The 19,349-nt window shown below is 45.1% G+C and overlaps 5 protein-coding genes across 5 annotated transcripts; 3 read left to right on the top strand and 2 right to left on the bottom strand.

The window, feature by feature from the left end:
* Nucleotides 1-1,226: 1,226 nt before the first annotated feature.
* On the bottom strand, nucleotides 1,227-4,977 carry F5J12DRAFT_893968 (uncharacterized protein; the record flags this gene model as incomplete). The annotated part of the gene is made up of 11 exons (XM_051747701.1): nucleotides 1,227-1,301; nucleotides 1,352-1,623; nucleotides 1,676-2,036; nucleotides 2,088-2,227; nucleotides 2,275-2,373; nucleotides 2,443-2,791; nucleotides 2,832-2,900; nucleotides 2,946-3,050; nucleotides 3,581-4,222; nucleotides 4,273-4,430; nucleotides 4,479-4,977. 11 exons carry the CDS (start codon nucleotides 4,975-4,977, stop codon nucleotides 1,227-1,229), a joined length of 2,769 nt encoding a protein of 922 aa, XP_051598704.1.
* Nucleotides 4,978-7,684: 2,707 nt separating this feature from the next.
* F5J12DRAFT_684197 (uncharacterized protein) lies at nucleotides 7,685-8,444 on the bottom strand (the record flags this gene model as incomplete). Its single annotated transcript, XM_051740285.1, has 2 exons — nucleotides 7,685-7,876; nucleotides 7,929-8,444. Coding segments are annotated over 2 exons (708 nt in total), but the record flags the coding sequence as incomplete, so codon positions are not given.
* A 461-nt stretch (nucleotides 8,445-8,905) lies between these two features.
* Nucleotides 8,906-9,526, top strand: F5J12DRAFT_783747 (uncharacterized protein; the record flags this gene model as incomplete). The annotated part of the gene is made up of 3 exons (XM_051742904.1): nucleotides 8,906-9,070; nucleotides 9,112-9,315; nucleotides 9,479-9,526. 3 exons carry the CDS (start codon nucleotides 8,906-8,908, stop codon nucleotides 9,524-9,526), a joined length of 417 nt encoding a protein of 138 aa, XP_051598702.1.
* Nucleotides 9,527-14,470: 4,944 nt separating this feature from the next.
* Nucleotides 14,471-14,746, top strand: F5J12DRAFT_682034 (uncharacterized protein; the record flags this gene model as incomplete). Its single annotated transcript, XM_051740264.1, has 1 exon — nucleotides 14,471-14,746. A coding segment is annotated over one exon (276 nt), but the record flags the coding sequence as incomplete, so codon positions are not given.
* Nucleotides 14,747-15,055: 309 nt separating this feature from the next.
* On the top strand, nucleotides 15,056-15,739 carry F5J12DRAFT_893966 (uncharacterized protein; the record flags this gene model as incomplete). The annotated part of the gene is made up of 1 exon (XM_051747700.1): nucleotides 15,056-15,739. One exon carries the CDS (start codon nucleotides 15,056-15,058, stop codon nucleotides 15,737-15,739), a length of 684 nt encoding a protein of 227 aa, XP_051598700.1.
* Between the last annotated feature and the right edge of the window lie 3,610 nt (nucleotides 15,740-19,349).

Raw genomic sequence — 19,349 nt, 5'->3', positions numbered from 1 at the left:
AGGAAGCACTGACCATTGTGGTACACCAGAAATACCTAAAGGAGTTCAGCTACCTACCATTGTCAAGGAATGTCCCAACCCTGTCAGGCTTGAGGGGGAGGAAGAGGCTGTGGCCCTACTTGCATCTATCATTGAAGACTTGGATGATGACCTATGTTGTGTTGACCTTGCTATGGCCATGGATGAGATTATTGCCAAGACAGAAGCTCTCAAGCCCAGCTTGCTAGCTGAAGCTCATCATTGTCCTGATTGGCTGCAATGGGAAGATGGAATAAGAGAGGAGTCAGCAATGTTATGAGATGCAGGAACTTGGGAACTTGTTGACTTACTGCCTGGTGCAAATGTTGTAGGATCAAATTGGGTGTTCCAGGCCAAGAAGGATGCTGCAGGGAACATCATGCAGCACATCAGCAAATCACTTTGAGCTGTGGAGCTCTCCACAGTGCTCCATAATACACATAGTCCCCTAGCTAGGTCCAGGCTGGACAGATGCACCCAACAACACTTTTTGCTATGGCTAGTTGCCTGTTACTATGGAGTGGTCACATTGTCATTGAACTTTGTCCAGTATCTTACTTACTATGGATTGCTATGGAACTTTCATGCTTAGATATCACTGTACAAAACTGGCCAGACTGTATTCTCCTTGGGGCATTGTCCAGTACTCCCCATCTCAATGTTTACTTTGCAAACATGTGATCACTCCACAACTAGGAACAGTTCACAGCAGGTATGACAGGAACAGGAGCATTGGCATCAATTGCATACTACATGTAATGACAGGTATGACAGGACTAGGTATTATGAAATCAATCAAGGACTGCCTGAATGTGCTGGTACCTTTCTACATTCAAATCAACCTCTTGCAGTGCAGCCCTGATACAAGGAGTCAGTGCAAGCACATTGGCTGCCCCAGTACTTATCATCCTTCCTTCACCCACTGAGAAAGCTGATCATGCAACCTTGCACTGTGATAGGGATTACAAAGGATGTTGTTCAGCACCTTCATCATGCCATGGAAAATGGAATTGTAAGCCTTGCTGGAGAATTGAGGCATCGTCTTTCCTGTGCCATTCTTTGCAAATCCATCCAACACACAATGACACTGTGAGAAAAGTTTGAGTTGCAGCAACTCAGGGTGTAAAATAACTCACTGCAGCTGCAACAAGAGCCAGACAGGAAAGGGGAACTGAATTGTTGAAGGACTCAGGATGCTTATCCATGATTCAATAGGTCCTGGTATAGTAGAATTGTATGACAGCTTCCTTGAGGGCAGGGTGAGTGAAATTCCTGGTTTTTCCCTGATAAACCAATCTGTTAGTAGTGCAGACAACAAACTGCATGAACATACATTCTCGTCAAAACCATCTTGCAGGAAAAGCAAGTTGTCAAGGAGCTTTGCAGCAGCAGTCTCTATCCATTGTACATGAACCCATGGTGCAACATCAGAAGGAGGGATAAGGTTGAACATGGATGGTGTGGTTGCCAGCATAACCAACTTCAATTCCAAACACCAGGTAGATATATCACCAAGGAGCAACTGGCAGTATGTCAGTAGCTGTAACCAAAAGACAGGACTACTTATGAGGCATGCCATATCTTGCTTGTGGTCAGGCCAGTAACCTATAAAGTTAGGATAATGAGACATGTATAAAGCAAAAATATTGTTACTCACCATCTTCAAATTGCACACTGCGATGATTCCACTCAATGATGACAGTGACAAGTGCCTCTGTTATGGAGAGGTTGAGGTTGTGAGATTTCAATGGGAATGGGTTAGAAAGTGCATGTGCAGCCCTGCATTCTCGCTTAGCATCTTTGAGACAGTCCTTCCATACTGCCTTGTAAAATCTCAGTTGTGAAGGCAATGGGCTCTCATCCTTAGCTTTCTTGGAGTTATGAGGGGCTCTGGCATGCTGAGATACTTCATTGACCAAGTTGTGCACAAGGGTCAGAAGATCATGATTGGGAACAGGATGGCTGTTAGTGTGATGGTGGCATTCAAGAACATCAATGACAGTGCCACATTGGGAACCCTAAAATAACAATCTGAATAAATAAAGCTAGCAGGAATGGCATTTTCGTACCTCTGGCTGAGCCTTGTCCTTGGATTGTAAGCTTTGCAGAGCCACATCATCATCCTCATCACGTGAGTACTGAAACTCATGGTCATGGGGTAAGGAATTGTGGCGAATAGGATTGTTTGTCATTGTTTCTTGGGAGAAGCCTAACAAAGAACATTGAGCCAATACCATAATAACCTCTGACATGTACCAGGATGAGTTGATTGCCTAAGATTCATTGCAGCCCATCCAAATGCATCGTCCTCATCTTTGTTGAACTCATCATTGGAGACCTTGCCAGCCTCTGCATCTGATGGGTTATTACTCAAGGACTCTGACTCCTCTTCTGAGGAGCCCTCTGATTACAGCTTCTCCAAACTCTTGTGGAAAATGTCAGCAGTTGCCAAAGTTTGTCTCAGTGAGAGCGAGCTATCAAGGGAGGGGTCAATACAAGAGTTGGGGATGGTAGCAGGTGGCTGGTGGGGGATAAACCAAGACTGGTAGTTGGGCTGGGGTGTTGGTGGACGAGATGTATTACTGGGAACTTGGTCTCCCCAAATTGTGGTGATATAAGGATTATTGAGCACTTGAAGGTCAGGTTCCATCCCAGGAGGCATGATATGACCTGGCTGTTGAGCCGGAACACTGAAACCAAAGCAATGGGAGTCTGTGGGGTGCTGATGGAAGACAGGTGTTGCTACTGCTGTTGAAGACTGAGGGATGGGATTCTGAAATGAACATTGTATATCAGTATGAAAAGACACTCACTGGAGGCATATCAGCTGGGCTAGGACCATTCACAATGGGAGGTGCATAGGGTGGTGGGGTGACATTGGACTTTGCAAGCAGTTAGCTTGATATTTGCAAATAACTAGAACTGACCTTTGGTTTTGCATTCTGGCCAGCACTGCAGCCCCCACCCTTTTTCCACTGAGTGGGTGGAGGTGCAAGAGGATTTACAACAGAATTATTGGGGAGATCTGTTGACTTTCACAACTGTGTAGCTTGGCCTTCAAGGGCAGTACCAATCTGCTCCAATTGCTTGGCCCTTCCACCTGAACCCACCCCTGCCCTTCTGCTATGATGAAGTCCTGCTGTGGAAACAGACTGAGACTCTTTGAGATCGATGGGTGGGCTTCCTAGACACTTGTTTTTTGTGGGTTGAGTGCTTCTGTCAGCCTCTGGTTGTCATTTGGCTTTTTTGCTACCCTTCTTTTTTTGGCAGGATCGTTCCAGATTGGGTGGACATCTGAAGGTACAAGCAGTCAAACAGAGAACAGTATAAGATGGAAGCCTGGGGACCACGACAAAATGACATCTTGTGAATCCATATAAACATTGACAGGTTCATTGCAAGATGTAAAATGAAACAACATGTGGAGACAGTTACCCACTGCAAATGAATTGAAACACTTTACATGTAATGTACAGAATGTGAACTAAACATAAAATTCATGCTAAGATTACATGCCTTTGAAGCATTTATTGGGTATAGGAGGGTTATCCATGCTCCTTACCTCTTCACAAAGGCATTTAGAAGACATAATTGCTGAAGACATAACATCCATATCATTCTCCTGACTTGGACACATGCTTGAATTAAGTGCTTTGTGCTGGGCAATGATCTGCTGGAATGCATTCATCATCTCCAGTGGTTTCTCATATGGCATGCTGGCCAAGAAACAATCAAAAAGGGAGATAATGTCAGAGAACTGCACTGCAGTTCCACTCAGCAGGGACTGCCCAAGCAATATGCACCACTCATTAGCCAGAGGGATTAGATCTTGAAAATATTGCAAGAGCTCAGAATCCAGCCTCAACTCAGACAGGTCATTAAGGAATGTGAACTTGGCACATCTGGCAATTTTGAGATCTTTGGCCACCTTTTCACTCCACAAGCCAAGAAGTGTCTTTTCATGGCTGATATCTTGATGCTCATGGCCAAGTGGCCCATCATAAAGGATGAGGATCCAGATGAAAATGTAGAACAGGGATTTGATATCATCCACAAATGTATGGTGTATAGTAGTAGGGTGATCAATGAATATGTGGGTGAGAGAGGTGCTTTTCCTGATCGATGGGACATTAGTCTTTCCACTTTTAGTGATGGCTTCCTTGAGTTGGCAGAGGATATTCACTGAAAGGAAGGGGACTGTCCCCTTTGCATACTATAAGCTTTGAGTTCCAAAATGTTTTGCATAGTACTTACTGTGCTGCCCAAGTCATATTCCCCCTGTAATGTGACCCATACAGCAAATTCCCAGTCAAGGAGAAAGCCATGTGACCCATTTGTGAAGTCCTTTATCATTGTATTGATGATCCTACAATCTTGATGGAGGACACCCCTCTCGAGTGCCTGCTGTTGGACTGTTAAAGCAATTAGTATTGATTTTACAAGTGGAAGAGGATATGTACTTTGTAAAATATCTTGGATGCATGAAATGAGTTCCTTTTTTGTCTTGAACATTACAATTGGCCTTGCACATCGCTTCATAGCCAATTGCACATGAGTTCTCCAAGACTTCATGCATGATCGCCACTTCTCATCACAATACCATTCAGTTTTATTGACAATGCCTGGCTCAACCTCGATGACCCAGTAGTGTTGCAACTTGGGAACTCTGTCAATGTCCTGGACCAGCTTCATCATGTTGACTTTGTGCAGGGTTGTCCTCTGCTCCGACTCCTCCACCCAATAATCCTTGATGATGTAGTATTCCCCATTGTAGCATGCAAGGTAACAAACAGTACCCCTTCCTAGAAAGCCTGTGCTCAAGAATAATACATCGAGCACCTCATAGAAGGTCTTGTTTACTTGGATCCTCCCAATTGCTGGGATGTGTTCAGGTGATGCAGGAGTTGGGAGTGAGTTTGCACTGGGGAGGATGCCTGATTCCAGGTGAGGAGAAGGCATTGCAGGAGAGGGGAAAGGGGAGAGAGGTATCACAAGTGCTGTGCATTTGTGGCTGTGTGCAGGATGGGGGGATATCTCTATGGTCGAATCAAAGCCAAGGGTTGAGCAGGAGCTGAATGCAATGGCACATACAATGTATATGAAGACTTCTGCATCAGTGTGGATATTGATAGAGAGTGAGATTGCACCACCAGAGTGGTTGTAAAAGTGAAGTCAAAGAAGTTCACTATCAGTAATTGATAATCCAAGGACATAGCACCTCCAGGGCTGGTTGACAAGGGTTAGATATGCCTTAGTGTCCATTGTCTTCCCAAGGTGGGATGCTGGCTTGAAAGACTCCTTTGAGTACTTGGCAATGACTTTGGGACTTAACCACATAATCTTGTCAAGGGATACTAGGGTGTTATCAACAAGGATGAGGTCAGGCTTTCAGGAATAACCTGTAGAACCTCACAAGCTGGTTCTGCTCCAGTCTGCCATCCATTGACACTGGGGTTTACTGGATAGACTGGGCATTGTGGATTTGGCAGTGGTTCTGATAGCATTGAGAAACAGAGCAACTTGCTTTTCAAAGCAGAGCTTTTCCAATTCTACCAGCAGCTCTGGGTTGCTCAGGAGGTGAATCAGAGCCTGGGGGTGGATGAAGATCCCAGTTCCAGTGCTTTCTATCATCATTGTATAGGCTGACCAGGCTGACCTCTGACAAGCCACCCTGGTTGAAGGAGGTGGAATAGCTACAGACACATGTGGGAATTGTTTTCAGAGGGACAATCAGGGACCTGGGAGCTATGGAGGTAAATGTATCTCTGAAGGACTTGAAGATAATATTTGTAACATAACTGAGGCTCTGAGGAGAGCTAACTTGTATCCATGGTTCATGGATGATGGTGCCCTCAAGTTTTGAAGCAGTGAACTTGTCCATAACATGAACTGTGTGGCATGTGTGGGCAGGGGGAGAGAACCAATCAGCTTGTAGGTACCATCTATTGTTTGATATCTGTTTTTGTTCGAGTCTTTGGACATTGCTGAGGGTCATTGACAAGTAGGGTCACACATTTGAAAATGGTGCCACCACTCAAAATACTGATGCATTTCAACATTAACATGTAATAAGCTCTGGTATATGGTAAGGTAACATGTATGTTGACTAGATGGGAGGAGAGTCTGAACAACTTAGGGCAAAGTACATATTTTTGTCAAAGTGTTTGTTGAGATAGAATTCAGTAGAATGCTCGAAGGAGTTGTATGCTGTCAATCAATTATCTGCAGTTTGCCTGAAGTGAGGTATGAGATGTGTGAACACCCGGACCTGACTGAATGGGATGACATCACCAAGATGTTGGCCATTCACTCTCTTTGCACACCTAAGGATATGTAGGTGTGTTGCATCTTCAGCTGCTATGTCAAAACATTGTATGTAGACCAAAAAATGGTCTGTCCACAACCATCTTACCCCTCTCTTGCCAAAAGGGTGCATCAGGAGATGGAGCTGGCCAACAACATGACCTAAGATACTCTTGTGAGTGACATGGAAAAGTAGTGTGGACCATGATCCTTTCAGGCTGCTCTCTGGCCATTTGAAATGGGGGTCCACATTGATAATAGCTGCATCATAGCAGCCAAGGGTCCAGGTCTTGCAAGGTGGAGAACAGAAGAGAGTCTGGGCAGGGAGGATGTCTGTGATATCATGTATCACCATGTTCTGCAGCCACATCTTGTACCAAACCTGCAGATCAGTAAAAGGCAGGGTTGAAGAGCTTGATCCCCGACATTGCCCACTTATAGTGTGCACAGAGCTTGGTCCATACACCTTCTCACAATTTAGAAAATTGACAAGGGCAGCTTGGAGGTCAAGTAGTCCAAACTTCTTGGCAGCACCATCAACACTAATGTGTTGCAAGGGTGGGTCATAGGAAAGGTTGATCACCATACCATCTGTGATAAAACTATGCAAGGGGAAGGGAATGGAGTCTGGATCTTGGGTCCTGAGGCACGCAGAGATGGCGAAGTAATTGGTGATGGGCCACATGGGACCTGGTGTCTTGGAAACTAGATCTGCCTCCTTGCAATCACTGATCTCACTGTTGCCATCATCAGAACTCCCATCCTCAACCTCCAAGGACTTTTCTTCTGCATGACCATGGGAGTGAGTCTTTGATTCATATAATGATGTTGTGAGTTCAAATGTCCTACATTTTTCAGTGCAATCAAGGTACTGGCAAATTTGAGGATTGTAGTTATTGTTACTGCTAGCTGATGTGGGTGTCTTGATCTCTGATACATGGGTGTGTTCAGTTACATTGGCAGTCCATTGGATGGTGACCCCAACATGCTTCACACTTGGTATGATGCTCTGCATGAGTTCTAACTTGGGGATGTGCCAATTGTCAATGGGCTTGTTTCCCTTACCACATCGTGCACTGTGATTGAGTATTGACTGCTTGTGCATGTGAAACTCATCCAGTACAGAAGATATTATACAAAGATTGTCATCATCAATGCAGTAAGCTTGGACTCAGTATTGGAAGTCCATGAGTGCACAAATAGCAGTAATAATTTTGGGAGGGGCTGGTCCAGCAATAACACTGATGATGTAATGTTGGACATCATGGTGCACACATCCAGTCACCTGCTTCAGCTTAGCAACACCACCTTTAAAGTGATGCCTATCTTCGAGGAGGCCACACATACACTTGTTCTTGTGCACAAACTTGGGGATGGGGAGGAGAGCAGCAAGCATAAATGAGTTGGATGACAATTTTAGGTGTGTGGGCATCTTGATATTTGCTAGGCTGATGAGAAGTGGATGAGCAACTCTGCCACCACATAAAGTAGTAATATTTGTCTTGTCTGATGAAAGTATCATGCCAAGAAGAGTCACTCCACTCAGAAGCTGTGACTGGGGTACATCAATTGAATAAAAGGATCTATAACTTGCAGTGGAAACATACCTGCATACACCAAGCATCATCAGCAGTCATCCACTCTGTATACACCCTACAAAGCTTCTTGGGCATATTGTATACATGCCTCGGAATGAAATCAAGCTGGTCAGAGAACAAAGGGTGCTTGAGGAGCCACACAATGCATTCCAGGGGATCACACCAGTACAAGTGCACAGGGTGTTTGGTTGGCCATGAAGGAGTAATCTCCATTGAGTGCCAGCACAGCCCACCAGGGAGTAACTCAGCCAGCCCATGAAGTGCTCTGGCTGTACGAAAGGAAATATTTAGTAGCTGTACCTGGTGCACATCAATAATGATCTTCAGAGAGAATAGGGACAGGCTTATGATTGACAATGACAAGAAAGAGTCTATAGCTCTCATGCTCAGGCCTGAACAAAGTAACCATGATGCCAGCTCCCATTCATTGTGGGAGTTGAAGGGGTAGTACAGATTTGATGCCTGTAGGTTGCTGAACTGGTTGCCATTAAATTTGTCCATAAATGTTGGGCCAAGTCCAAATGTTTTAGCTGTGCCCTCAAAGTCATCTGTTGCCATATGAACAAAATCTGGGTAATTGTGAGTTGCATAGTCATTGGGGTTGGTGCTCATTGGGACATCTTCTAAGTGTGTTGGGTGTTGAGAGTTATGAATGTTCAAGCTCGAAGGTTGGAGAGACTTGTGAAGGCAGACTAAGTTATTGACCCAGGTATTGCACCCAGAGGACAGCTGGCTCATGTGCATTGTGACAGTACTGTGACTCTGGAAGCTGCCTTTACTGCAACTTGGACAGCAGGGCATACTCTAGATGGTCAGGCAGGCCGATTCCATGTTACATGATTATCACTTCAGTGCAAATCAGGACGTTGTTCAGATCGCTACAGAGTGTATTTCTCATATACTACCCAATCACATCCCATTCACAAACATAGTCACTCATGTCCATTTATAACCTCAATCACACACACCTTCATGCTGGATTGACCATGCCCACAGTTGAGCATCACCCAGGCAGCAAAGGACTGCCCCATAAGCCTCATGATGGCAGGTTCTCTTCCTGCAACAGTCCCTCTAGCAGTGCTGAGGTCAAAGTGGAGACAACTAGTGTCTTAGCTGAGATGTATGGAATATTGGAGTCATCCACTCACACAGTAAGTTCTTTTTTTCCTTCCTAATAACCACTCATTGATAGGTTTTCAATCTGCAGCATGAATCAAAGAGTCAGCTGAATCATGAGGCACTTCTCCTTCTTGACATAGTGTGTGCACAATGCAAAGTCTTTTGTGCAGAACAAGCTCTGGCCACATGCATTGCCCACAAATACGAATTGATGGCCAAGTTGTACAAGTACAAGGCAGGCAGCGGCAAGGCAAGAGTCCATGAAAAAGATATGGAGGTCAGCTCATTATGTGTAGCAATGAAAAAATGCAGACTGGGGGAGCCTATTTTCAACATTAGTGTTCTGGCCAGTGAGCTGCAGCCATCTCTCAAGTCTGATGCTATGCTATGCTTGCTCTTTTCTTTTGGGCCACTATTTTACTTCTGCTGGATCTTGATAGGCACAGTTATTGAGCATGCTGGTAGTCAAATACTTGCCATTCATCTAGACTAGTACTATCCATTACTTTCCTGTACTTATCAAAAAATGCTGTATGTTATGTCTGTGTGTTGTTGCCTTCATGCATAGGAACAAAGTTAGATCTACCAAGTTCTCTACTACAGTGGGAATCTAGGTTGCTGTATTAGCTAGGTGTGTCTGTTCTCTTGTATGCTAGGTAGCTATTGGTCTTTGGATTGCTGGTATCACTGGTGTGGCTTACTCAGGTGCTATGAGTTGCTTGGATGCTGGCCACTACTTTGGGCAAGTCTGGTGTAGTCTACTCTGGCACTATGAGTTGCTAGGATGCTTGACATTGCTTTGGACTAATTTGGAATTGTGCAAATACTATGGGCAGCTATGAGTTACTAACACATTTTTGTGTTTTGCTGATGCACAAGGCCAGACTTGTTGCCCAGGGGTACTCACAGGTTGAAGGTGTTGATTACTTTGATACATTTACATTTGCACCAGTAGCAATGCTCATGTCCATCTGTGTTGTGCTTGTGATGGCCACTGTGGGACATGACTTCTGGGAAGCATGCAACTAGAGGAAGGCTGTAGAGAGAATTCCCTAGGAACATCCCAAGGGGTGCTGGATGGAAGGAGAAGCCAAGGATAAATCTAGAAGGGGAGGGGAATTCATGCAAGGGCCACAGAATTTTCTGGAGGGATGTGGACATGCAAGGAACAGCAAGATGGGTATACAAAATTCTGAGAAACCATTATGTGATGAGAAGAGTGTATTTGAGGTGAGAGGGATACAGGATAAGGTGTGCAGGATTGGAAGACACAGGAGACATGAGGACCACTGGAGACACTGTAGACACTGTAGACTCAACATATGCACTTAGACTCTGGGAACTCTCAAACTTGCAGAACACACACAGATAGTGACCCTAGAAGTTGGTGGTATATTTCTGACATTATGGCAGAATTATATAGCACAAGGGATGTGGGTACAAGTCAGAGTAAGGTGGGGCAGAAAAACTAAAAGACTGGAAAATAAAGGAAAGGACAACAGACATCAGCAAATTACAGATGCATGTGAAATAGTCTAGCAAGTAGTAGTTGAGAGTAAAATGGAACAACAGTAAGGGGTATCTTCCAACAGAATGATGGTACATGTACAAGTGAGAGGTGGAGCTGGTGGGAGGGGGAAGCACAGGAGGGCAGAGCATACTGGCATGAAGTCCAGCTTGCAGAATTTGGGGTGACAGGGGTAACCAGAGTTTTATAGAGATGAATAGCATGGATGAGTGGTGATGTGGGGTGGTGGCTCAGCTACTGAATTCTGGATGACCCTGGGCAAATGCAGAATTTCCAGATCAGCTCATTGGTGACTGGGTGACATGCTGAAGGTCAGGAGAAACTCTGAAGGCAGCAGGGGTTGGGAGGAAACACAAGGTTATGAGCAGGAAGAATTCCAAAAGTGTCCAAAGGCCTAGAGTGATAGGGGTTTGTCAGAGGCCTGTGGAATTTAGTGACAGATTCTTGTTCCAGCCTCAGGGAGTATATGGCTCCCTACACCTCCCAGGGACTTCAAATGCTGACCATCCTTGGTCAGACTGAACTGAGATGCAACAGAGACAAGCATGGAATATTGGCAGGCATTACATAACAATGATGGCATGTGGTTGGAATTCTGCCTCATGCAGAGGGGAATTCTGCATTGTATGAGATGGCCCTGCAGAATTTAAACTCACCCAGAAGGTGGCTCACTGCTGTAAGGAATCCACATTCCTTGGACACATAAGCCCCTATCATCAACTGTTCTATGACTACCATTACATTTCTGGACCTCCTGCATCCACTGTTGTTCACATGCTACCTTCCCACACCATCACTTCCTCTTGCACAATGCTATACCCATGGCCACTGTGCTCCAGTTGCTCCCCTTCCTTTGGACTCTTTCTTTTACCATGGTCTCTGTTCCCTTTTCGTTAGTAGTATACCCTTGGCCTCTGTTCAGCCTGTCTTGTATGTACATGCTGTTGCATGGCTTTCCATTACTTGTACCCTGTCTTACTTAGGTTCTGGGTTTGCCCAGACTATAAAGCCCTGTACTTAGGTACAGAATGATACCTTTTGGCACTTGGAAGGTCACCATGAGTTTCTTTTCCACTTTGTCTACACTGCACATTTTGCATACTGCCATGCATGAACTATGCACACTGCCTGCATTTCCAGTACTACTCTGCAGACCACACCATGCATGTCACAAATTGTTACCACTACAAAGTGCTGGGTCTCACCTTCTAGTCTTGGCAGTCCAGAATCCCTCAGGACAAGCAATTCATTCCCTTCATTTTTATTGTTCTTATCTGAGCCATCTAGCTCTTATTATACAGCTACTTGGACTTTTCCTACAACTGGAGCCCACCATGAGGGATTCTGCTGTCACTTCCAGAAGGTCACTCAGGTGCACTGCTGTAGGGAATGCAGACCTTTTCCCTATGAGAAGTTGCACCTCTAGTGTGACAAAGGAAAGGTTTGAGGGTGGAAAGTGTAGGTGATGGGTTGAAGTGGGTTTGGACTTAGGGGGTGTGGCTGAGAGAACTTAGTGTCAAAAAGTTGAGAGCTGACTAAGCACATGGGTGGTCACAGCATGTGCCACATCACTTAGAGACTACAGTACAGCACAGGCAAGGATTACTGTACTACACATCACCACCTTCTCTGTGTCCTTCTTTGGGGAGAGCAAAGACATCACTGCTTCAGCTCCTTTCTGTCAAGTTCTTCTTTAGAGTCTAGATATATCCTCTTGGGTGAGTTCCCTTTTTGTTTGTCTAAAGTACTTATCCTGCATCCAGACCAAAGCCCCTTCAGGGTTGACCCAACTCAAGCAGAACCTACCTCTTCTGGAGTCAGAGTTCTTGGCCATCAGGAAACAATTTCTTACACTTGGAGCCCACTGTGAGGGGCTTCAACTGACAACCAGGAAGTAAAGTACAACCTCAGGTGAATGGCAGCTAGGGTTGCCCACTAGGAGAGACACAAGAAAGTGAAAGAAGTGCTCAAAGCAAGGAAGAAAGCAACACCTCCCCATTTAGCTAAGTCATCTCTTGGGAAGCTCCCCACTGAAGTTCCTCTTCCAGAATCCCCAGAACCAGAAGTGCCAAAACAGACCTGAGAACCCAACTTCACAGAATATTGAACACTGGCACCAGTTATTGGATCAAACTCAGAAACATCATTCAGTTTGACAGAAGAAGCAGTGAAGCTCCTACAAGAACCACCCCCACTGCTCACAGAATTACCACTCACAGTATTCATAAAGGAGCCCAAAGATGTTCCATTTTCCATTCCTATGTTTACAGGAGCAAAAGTCAATACTACTGGCTTGGAGGACATGTACAAAGTGATCTGGGACAACAGGTGACTGATGAGCTCATTGAAGTTCATGATGCCTAAGAAAGAAAAGGAAGAAGAGTAACTGCCATTTATAACCTACTGGGACAAAGGAAAGGAAAGGGTGACAGAGCAATCACCAGATAGAATCTATATCAATGACCCAAAAGTTGCAGTCCACCAAGGGCAGAGCAGAGAAAGGTTGCCCTCAAGGTCACAGATGAGGATGAAGTCAAGACATAGGTCAGGACATAGGGAGAGGTCATCCTTGAAGTTGAGGTTGAGACATGAGCCCAGGTACAGATCAACTTCCAGGTCAAGTTACAGAGCAAGGCACAGGTTGAAGTCCCATCACCATGCACATAAAAGATTGGACAAGTCAAGAAGTAGATGCCATAGGAGGTCCTACTCTATGGATAGTTCATTGAGTGACTTGAGTGAGGAGGAGGAAAGGAGAAGAAGGTATTACAGGTGCAAGGAGAAAAAGCATGAGAAGGAACATCACTTGAGGTATAGGTCTCCATCCACAGAAGCATGGGAGCCAAGGAGGAGAATGGCCCAGCCAGAGGAACTATCTGAAGGGCAATGTATCCTTAGGCTTCTCAGACAAGGCACCCTTGCATCTGACAAACCCAAGCCACTCAAGAAAATGCACTCTAGGTCTTTGGACAAAGTGCCCAAGTTCTCAGGGAAGACAGCCAATCTGGTTCCTTGTTATGCTCCCATCAGGGGTCCTGCCTTTTTTGGCTTCTCATGGTCACATGCATCACATGCCTGCTTGCATCCCTCATAATCATTGCCATCCTAGGGGCCCATATGTTGGAAGGGTCATTTGGATCTCCTGCTGCCAAGGTATTTCCAATACCAGTCGAGACTGTGCCTCCCCTTTGATCTGGTGTTCCACTGCCCTCTCTGATGGACAACATGTTTACTTCTTGTTCTGGTTGACTCTTTCTGACTCACTTATGTTGCCCAAATGTTGTACTGTAGATCCAGTGTCTGGCTCCTCGCTGTGCATTGATTATGCCACCAGTATAGCCTTTGTTCCCTTGCCTATCCCCATCATATGACACCATATGACTCCTCTTGTTTAAGTTATTTGACTGATTGCTCTGTTGATTACTGCAGATACACATCATGTTGCGACTGGTATGGTACTCATACTTAGGAGTATATAAATCCCACATACTTTACCTTGTATCCTCAGTTTTTTGATAGCTTGCAACTCAGCTAACTTCCTTCTCTTTCGTCCTTGTTCTCTCCCCATGTGACTGACCTAGCAGATCACCAGAGGACAGAACCTTTGTTGGACCTCAGAGATAACTGAGCCATAGGGGTTATGACATGTTCAGCCTGTAGACTCCCCCTCGCACATTTCATGCCTATTCCATTTGAAGAAGTCACTGTGCTCGGGCATAACATTCATTATCATTATCTAGAAGAAATCTACCACCTGTGCAAGAAGGCAGGGTGTACAGATGAGTATGAGTGGCCAAAGTGGGCTATCTGGTATTTGGACAACGATATGGTGAACCTGTGGATGCAACTTCTGCAAGAGACAACAGGTAGATGGGATGAGTTCATGGAGGCACTGGCAAATGTGTACCCTGGTGCAGGAGAACAAGAGAAGAGGTATGTTAAAGCAGACCTGGTTGATCTTGTTCAAGCACAGTCCAGGAAGATTATAGTGAGGGAAGAGGACCTCAGCGAGTATCTTCAGCAGTATGAGACCATTGCAGGCTATCTCAACAGACATTACAAGCTCACCCAAGAAGACTACAATGGTTACTTCTGGGAGGGCTTGGACCCAGAACTTCAGAAAGACACACTCAAGAACTTGAAATTTAGGAACAGTTTGTGTGATTTGGACAACCCCTAGCCTATGAACAAGGTCATATGAGAAATAAAAGAGTTTCTGAGGCATGGGTACCATACAATGAGAAGCCATGCTGCAAGGAGGGGCATCATTCAGTTATTGCCTGGGGAGGAAGCCAGGAGGATAGTGCACAAGTTAGTCCAGAGGCAGCCTCAGGTTCAGGCAGATGCACAGGCCCAATGAAGGGCAGCACCTGTACCAGCCAGAAACATTGTTGAAGGAGCATGTGAGCCACCTTCAGAAATAATCTGCTTTTTCTGTTTCCTTCAAGGACACTGCACAAGGACTTGTTGCATGTTGGAAAGGTATCACATGGCTAACAGGTGTATCATCAAAGACAATTGGGTAAAGTTTAACAATGGCATGTGTGTTCCTCAAATGGATGAGCTGATGTACCAGCTGATAGACAAGTGGATGGCAAGAGACAGGAGGAGGAGAGAAGAGCAGCAAGCACCCATCATTTGTATTGAGCATGAAGAGGAACCTCCAATGAATGTGAATATATTCATAGCAGTGCACAACTCTTTCCAATGTGTCAAGAGAGCTAGGATCAAAGAGTATGCTTTGGAAGGAGAGGACATGGCCAAGGAGGTCATCTCAGAAATAGAGTATGAAGTGCAACAGGCAGATGTAGAACAAGCATTTGTGGCAGCATGGAGGGAAGAAAATAAGCTCCAGTGGAAGGCCCCAAAGTTTGATGGAGTAGCAGTACCTGGAAAAGAGAGATGTACAGTGACCATGACAGCAGAGCAGGCAGGACCTAGTCAGTCTGGCTCAATGGATGCTCCTGAAGCAAGTTTAAAGGATAAGGGACAGCAACTGGACAGAAGTGCTGATCAAGATGTGGGAAGGAAAGGTTATAGGTATATGAGTCTGTTCAAAGACCCTACAGCAGTGACAAGGGTTTTGAACCAGTACCTGGGCCAGACCATTACAATTCCAGGAAGAGATCTACTCACCATAAGTCCAGATGTTTGGAGGGAGTTCAAGGACTGAGCAATGACAAAATGAGTAGCACTTGGTGCTACCTTCTTGGGTGCATCAGGAATGCTGGAAGGGTTGGCACAGTTGGATGATGTGAGGGCTTTTGAGTGTGGTATAGGAGAAGAGAGGTTCACACAGATGGATTCAATGCCACCAGTACCTGGACCAGACTGTTACAATTCCAGGAAGAGATCTACTCACCATAAGTCCAGATGTTTGGAGGGAGTTCAAGGACCAAGCAATGACAAAATGAGTAGTGCTTGGTGCTACCTTCTTGGGCATGTTGGGAATGCTGGAAGGGTCAGCACAGTCAGATGATGTGAGGGCTTTTGAGTGTGGTATAGGAGAAGAGAGGTTTGCACAGACAGATTCAATGCCACCAGCACCTGGACCAGACCATTACAGTTCCAGGAAGAGATCTACTCACCATAAGTCCAGATGTTTGGAGGGAGTTCAAGGACTGAGCAATGACAAAACGAGTAGCACTTGGTGCTACCTTCTTGGGTGCATTGGGAATGCTGGAAGGGTCAGCACAGTTGGATGATGTGAGGGCTTTTGAGTGTGGTATAGGAGAAGAGAGGTTCATGCAGATGGATTCAATGCCACTTATAATGGTAGAGGTCAAGCTGGCTGGGAAGGTCATGCTAGAAGGGATCCTTGACAGCAGTTCACAGATAGTGGCTTTGCAACTGGAAATAGCTGAAGTTCTGCATCTCCCCATCAAGAGAGATAGCCAAATCAACATGGAAGCTGTGAACCAGTTGAAGGATGAAATGCTGGGCCTGGTGTGAGATGCTTCACTCAGGATCAGTCCAGCAGAAGTGCAAGTGCTGATTCAAGTCATCAAGTTGGCTCCCTTCAATATCCTCCTGGGCAGGCCATTCCTATGCACAATTTGGGCTAGGACACAAGACTTTAGAAATGGGCAACAGACTGTCAAGTTTACAGATCTGGAGACAGACAAGAGGATCCAGATCTCACTGAGACCTAGAAGGTCCCTTGCACAGTTCCCTCAGTTTAGGGATGCAGTTTTGCAGAAGGAGTATGTTCAGAGGATTGGGCACAAACCCCATGGGATGCAATGTCGACCTCAGGACAAGGGTTTTTAGACTTCATCCAGGACTTGAATAGCCAGCAAGGAGACATTTCGATGGGATTAGCCACCCCTGTAAGGCTGGGGTATCTTGCTCAGCCTATAGTGGTATATAAGAACAAATCAAGTACATACATCTCAGGCTTTGACTTGCAGTTTCAAGATATAACTGAAAACTGAAAACAAGAATTGACATTAGACATAGAGGCGACCAGCCATAGAGTTTCCTTGAGATTGAGCATGAATAATGCACTGACTTTTCCTGCAGGTATAAAAATCAGATCACAAGATGTTTGTCATAGAGACACAGGACAGTATCATAGAGATGAACCTTTTTGTAAGGGATGCAAAGAAAGAGGAATGGATAGAAGCATTGAGGAAGAAGGTCAAAGTGAAGAAATAGAGATTGAATGCCCAGGGGCAAGACTGAAAGGTTACAAGATGATGTTCACAATGACAGAGGAGGACTTTGAGTCCTCAGATTTATGTTTCAAATCTTATTTGGTAGAGTCTGACCACTGAGCTACAGGATGAGGAAGAGTGGGTAAAGCAAGTGATGAAGTACAAACCCATGGTGAAGAAGGTTTGGCCAGTTGCAATGGAGATGCCAGCAGAGTTCAGAGTTGAGAGGAGAGAAGTGGGGGACCCTTTAGCTAACCTCCCCCAGATACCAGTTAATCCCCCAGAGTTCACACCCAGGAAATGACTTACCCAGGAGAGAGCAGACAAGTTTGAATGGGACCCAGGCAGATTTTTATGGCCTGAAGAACTCAAACTAGTCAAGTGGCTAGTATGAGTCCATGAGATGGCCTTTGCTTGGGATGCAAATGAAAGGGGGATGTTCCAAGAGGACATGTTCCTGCCTCTCAAGATTCTGATGGTCCCACACAAGCCATGGGTATATTGGAATATTCCCATTCTACTGGCAATCTATGGGGACATCATGCAAATAATCAAGGAGAAGATCATGGCAGGAGTTTACAAACCATTGACTTCATCTTATCAATCAAGATGGTTTTGCATAGTGAAGATGGATGGGAAATCACTGTGGCTGGTCCACAACTTACAGCTGCTCAACACAGTCTTGATACAAGATTCAGGAGTTCCCCCACACATGGAGTGTATCATGGAAGAGTTTGCAGGACAAGCAGTGTATGGCATGTATGACCTTATGGTCAGATACGACCATCAAGTGATCCATGAAGACTATCATGACCTTACAACCTTTCAGACACCAATTGGCATGTTCAGGTTGACCAAACTCCCCATGGGCTACATGAACACTGTACAAGTGTTCCATGGGGATGTGTCATTTACACTCAGGGAGGAAACACTGGAAGTAACCATGCCATTCATTGACAACATACCAGTAAAAGGACTGTGATTGAGGTACATGCAAGAGGATGGAATGTATGAAATGATTGAAGGGAATTCAGGAATCAGGAGGTTCATATGGGACCACCTTGTCACTACTAATCAGGTTCTACAGCACCTTGAGCACACCAGAGCTACCATCTCTGCAAAGAAATTTGCAGTAGCAGTCCCACCTATCACCATAGTGGGACACAAGGTTTTGTACAAAGGCCAAATACCTGATGAATCCAAGGTACAGAAGATTTGAGATTGGCCCTATTGCAAGAATGTCATGGAAGTGCGAGGTTTCTTAGGCCTCTGCAGCTACTGTTGCATCTTCATTCAAGACTTTGCAAAAAGGGCAAAACTGTCGATCAAATCGACCAAGAAGGGAGTAGTCTTCAGATTCGACAAAGTACATGAAGCAGCAATGGATGACTTGAAGGAAGCACTCACCAACTCACCAGTGTTAAAACTGATAGATTACAAGTCAGGACAACAAGTCATTCTGGCTGTTGATACCTTGCACATGGCAGTAGGCTACCTACTTTTACAGGTCAGAGAAGATTTGAAGCATTGTCCATCAAGGTTTGGGTTGATTGTGTTCAATGAAAGGGAAAGTCATTATAGCCAGGCAAAGCTAGAGTTGTTCAGTCTATTTCACATGCTTTGGGACATATGCAACCACATATTTGGAGTCAAAGATTTAGCTGTGGAAGTCAACACCAAGTATATCAAGGGTATGATCAATAGCCCTGACCTGCAACCAAATGCAACCATCAATTGATGGATTGCTGGTATACTCCTTTTTGAGTTTGAACTGATACACATACCAGTGGAGAAGCATAGAGGCCCAGATGGGTTATTGAGGAAACCTTGAGTGGATGAGGATCCAGAACCAGAGGACAACTATGAAGACTGGATTGATGAGGTAGGATCATTTGCAGTTGAACTCCTCAACCCTCAGCACAATGAACAAGAAGAAGCCTTTTTCCAAAGTCAAAAGGTTGTTGAACTGAAACTAGGATGGATCCCCTATGTTGGAGAGCAGAGATTGGAGAAGTTGAATGAAGTGACCAAGACCCTGGTGGTTTTATCGCAGGCATCAGGGATGGATGCTACTGCTGATATAGAAATCCCTAGGACAGAGAAAGGGAAGTGGCAAGATGATCAGTT

The sequence above is a fragment of the Pisolithus orientalis genome (genome assembly GCF_024613125.1).
Source record: "Pisolithus orientalis strain OTSU chromosome Unknown F5J12scaffold_20, whole genome shotgun sequence".
Taxonomy (NCBI): Eukaryota; Fungi; Basidiomycota; class Agaricomycetes; order Boletales; family Pisolithaceae; genus Pisolithus; species Pisolithus orientalis.
Note: the sequence above shows the minus strand (reverse complement) of the source record. Positions and strands in the feature narration are given on the sequence as shown.